We start from the raw sequence: 3,960 nt of genomic DNA, 5'->3' as shown, positions 1-3,960 counted from the left end.
CCTCTAAAAATATCTAGACAATCATTTAATTATTTTCAAAACTCCAAAGTCTGACCAAGAATGTTAATAGATTAACTTTCTACCTCTTAAGACTGAAGGTCACTTGGTGAAATCACAGTGGAGAAAAATTTGGTGGCCCCATCTAGTCTCATGGGAACCTTCCCTGTGCCATCAACTACCCCAAAAAGACCATTCCTTTCTGGCGGCTCATGGGAGTTTCCCCAGGGTTCCAATTGCCTGGACAAAGTTGTTAGGTACTTTGGCTGATCGTAGGAAGGCCAAGGTACTGAGAGTGCACTGGTAGGAAGTCGTGCAAGTAGTTTTACCTTCACATATTAAGCATCAGCTATGGAAAAGAAGGGCCCGATTTGCCTTCCAAGACGTTTGGAGAAAGTAGGACGGGAACTAAACAAAATAAGCAAAATATTCACAACCCCATTAAAAGGATATTAAAGAATGGGCTGCCCCATTCAACTTCCCAGGCCTTCTGAAGTCTCAGGCTCTTGGGGCTCAGATTTTTATCTCAAAGGTATACAACCAACCTTTGATCTGCCTCCAGAACTCCCGCTAATGTCAACTCTTGTGTGGGTTCCCTTTCATGTTGGCTTCGTTGCCAGATCTCCCCCAACCATCATGACAATTACCGGGAAGAGCCACTAAGTTGGCTTTGCCGAGGAACCCTTTGGGCCAGGATGGCTCCCCATCCCCATCCCCATCCCCAGGCAAATGCAGAGACCTAGCACACGCTAACGGGCATTACTGGGGACGGGGAGCCCAAGTAGGCAGAGAAGCTCGCCTCCAGCAGGAAGCCCGCGGGCAGCGCCCGGAACACACGGACCCGGGGAAGGTGGCCCTTGCTGGGGGCGAGGCCAGAGCCCACCCCGAGCCGCCGCCTCTCGGGCGGCCACAAGAGGAAGTCGCAGCGCTTCCTCTGTCACCGCGCCCAGCCAGGGGGGGTTGGGTGGGGCTCTTTTTTTGTGCGCCGCAGCTGTGCTGGACGGCTGTGCGCGTGCGCGCGTCTCGCGCATCCTTCCTGCTGCCGCCGCGGGCACTGGCTCAGGTGCTGAGCCGAGGGAGAGGGGATGGGGGGGAGATGTGGAGGGGAAGAGGGGAGCGATCCCGAACCCCGACCCCCTCGCGCGCCCCCTTCCCCTTTCCCCCGCCCGGCAAGTCCCGCCCCGCCCCGCGCTGTCAAGCCGCGGCCTCGGACGGGCACGGTGCCGGCCCCGGGGACCCGAGCCGGCCGTCGGGCGGCCGTCAGTCCGCGCTCGCCCCCGGCCCCAGCCCCGATCCTGGCCCGGCCCCCGCCTCACCAGCACCACGGAGCCCCGCACCGCCTCGGACACGCTCTGCCGCAGCTCCGCCGCCGTGCCCGGCTTGCTGAGCCGCTTGGTGAACTTGCGCACTTCGGCCATGGCAGCGCACCTCGGCCCGGGTCGGCTCGGGATGGGGCGGGCAGGCTGCAGCCTCGGCTGCCCGCGGCGTCCGAGTCTCTGCGAGTCCGCCGCCTCCGCCGCCGCCCTCCTCCTCGCCCTCCTCCTCCTCACTCACGGGCCTCCCGCCTCCAGCCGGCCCCGCCCACTGCTCCGCCCCCCTTCCCCGCCTCCTCCGCCCCCTCCCCCGGCTCCACTGCCCCGGGACCTCGGGCTAGCGCCGGGGATCGAGGGTGTGCCCGGGAGGAGGGATGGGGGGGGCCCGCGAGGGTCACGAGGGAGGAGGCGGGGGCCGGGGAGGGGGAAGTGAGGAGACCTGATGGCCAGTTCAAGGAGGCTGAGGAACTTAATTGCTCAGGCCCCTGGAACGCGCGAGGGGGGGCTCGAGGAACTGCCGCCCGATCTCGGGAGGGGAGGCGACCCAAGAGCCCATCCCTCGAGATGCGATCGTTTGGGTGGGGCAGTGACCTACATTGCCCCGCCCGCCACTTCCGGCCCCCTTCAGCCTCCTTGGCCCGAACCGTCCCAGGGAAGGAGGAGGTTGTTGGGGGAACGGGGACAAGCCGGAGTTGAGTGAACTTTGATGCTCGAGATGCCGGGGGGGGGGGGGCTGGTAGGCTGGATGCCCAGTTCAACAATAACCCCTTCCCCCAAAGCCCCACCCACCCACGCGTCTGGTGGTTTCTCCTCTTGGCTTAGTCTACCCTTTCGCCTCTAGGCCTTTTACTGGACGTGAATATTCGGACAGCCCTCCTGGTTAGGAAATTCCTCCTGGCATCAGAGTCCTCAATTGCGCTTTGCGTCTCCACCCCCATTACACCTAGGTCAGCCTTCTGGGGACAAAGGGAACGACACTAATCTCTGTTCTGTGAGATTAACCTTCAAATGCTCTTCAGTGAACCCACCCCCCAGTCTTCTCTTCCTCACGCTAAAGACCCCCCAGCTCCTTTAACGTCTGTATAATAGTAACTGGCAATTTACAAGGATTTTTTCCATATATCATTTGACTCCAAGTCCAGTATTGACTAGTGAACTAGTGAAGGGGGATCACTACCTTGCACATATCAATCACTGGATATTTTTAATTGATAAAGTGAGAAAAAGCAAAAGCCCTGAACTTAGAAACTTGGGTTCTGCTTTTAACTTTGCCACTAAAAGCTGACATTTATACAGAACCTTTCACATTGTCTCATTTGCTCTTGACAAATCTGAAACAGAATATTAGGTATTATTATGCTTATTTTAGGACTAAGGAAACTGAGCTGTCACTATTTCTTGAATATCTCCTTTGTGCAAGGTACTGAACGTGATAGAAATCCCATGGAGCCAAAGAGTGTGGTGGGTGGTCAGGTCATTAGTTTAGGAGTTCCAAGATTTGTCATTTCATTTTTCTGACACTCAATACAATTCAGCCAACATCACAAGCCGTTTGTTCTGTTTGAGGCATTGTGGGGGCAAAAATAAAAGGCAGTCTTCTCTCCTTCAGAAGTCTGTTCTACTGGGTAGCAAATGTTTGTTGAATTGAACTGAATTGTTCCGAGATCTTAAAACAGTCTAGAGTTCTATTAACTACGGTGGAAAGCTTTCTGATCCTTCACCGGTAGAGTAGTCACTAACCCTTGAGAAGAGCCTTCTTTGTCAAGCACAGCGAACAAGTGTTTTTTGGTGCTTCAATTCTTACCTGTGACTTCTCAGAGATGAAGGTCAATGAGAATTATCTTTTGAGTACACTGTTGGAAGTTGTGGGATCACGCATGTTTGTCTGTAAAGTGTGGGTGCTGGAAGGGCCTTCTTAAGGCATCTTACTGAGTGCTCATGGCTGCTGTTCACAATAGTAGGAATTAATAGAAGTCAGTAAACCATAGATTTGATCAAGCTGGAATTGGGATCCTTAGATGCCATCAATTTCAACCCTTTTATGTTTACAGAAAAGGAAACTGATACCCAGATAGTAGAGGGATCTGAGCAAGAGACAGTATGTCTAATGGAAAGAGACAGGGGAAAGACTTTAGGCAAGTCGATTAGGACCATAGGTTTTGAGTTAGAAGGGAACTCCCATGCCATTCCATTCATCTTTCTCATTTTACATTTGAGGAAACTGAGGCCAGAGAAATGCCCAAGGTCAGCCAGGTAGTGACAGTCTGAATTTGAACTCAGATTCTCTGACTCTAGCACAGTATCTAACTTCTCCACCTCAGTTTCCTTAGTCATAAAATAAGGATAATACCTAGTATTTCCGTTTCAGAGTTTAGCCTGAGGAAGAGAAGACTGGGGGTGGATTCACTGAAGAGCATTTGAAGGTGAATCTCACAGAACAGAGATTAGTGTCGTCCCCTTTGTCCCCAGAAGGCTGACCTAGGTGACTTGCATATGCTTTCCTTACAACCACACAGTGAAACTGGAAGGTCAACTATTATCCCCATTTTGTAGATAAAGAACGTGACACTCCTATCTTGCACCTACATACTTTTGCACAGATTCCCCCCCCCCCCCCCCCCCCCCCCCCCCCCCCCCCCCCCCACCCCTC

At 54.0% G+C, this 3,960-nt stretch overlaps 1 protein-coding gene and 1 pseudogene across 2 annotated transcripts in view; one reads left to right on the top strand and one right to left on the bottom strand.

Moving 5' to 3' along the window:
• Positions 1-1,543, bottom strand: part of DOCK11 (dedicator of cytokinesis 11) — a 176,760-nt gene extending 175,217 nt beyond the window's left edge. For both annotated transcript variants that reach the window (XM_069065225.1, XM_069065226.1), the window contains exon 1: positions 1,314-1,543. In XM_069065225.1, the coding sequence (XP_068921326.1) occupies positions 1,314-1,415 (102 nt within the window). In that variant the 5' untranslated portion in view covers positions 1,416-1,543. The remainder of the gene's footprint in view (positions 1-1,313) is intronic.
• The window catches only part of LOC138143976 (E3 SUMO-protein ligase KIAA1586-like), a 12,552-nt pseudogene continuing 10,005 nt past the window's right edge, over positions 1,414-3,960 (top strand).

This window comes from Petaurus breviceps, unplaced genomic scaffold (genome assembly GCF_028583685.1).
Source record: "Petaurus breviceps papuanus isolate PSGF00001 unplaced genomic scaffold, PetGlider_PUasm1.0 90681, whole genome shotgun sequence".
Lineage (NCBI taxonomy): Eukaryota > Metazoa > Chordata > Mammalia > Diprotodontia > Petauridae > Petaurus > Petaurus breviceps.
The sequence above is the reverse complement of the archived record's forward strand: the minus strand, read 5'-3'. Positions and strand labels throughout refer to the sequence as shown.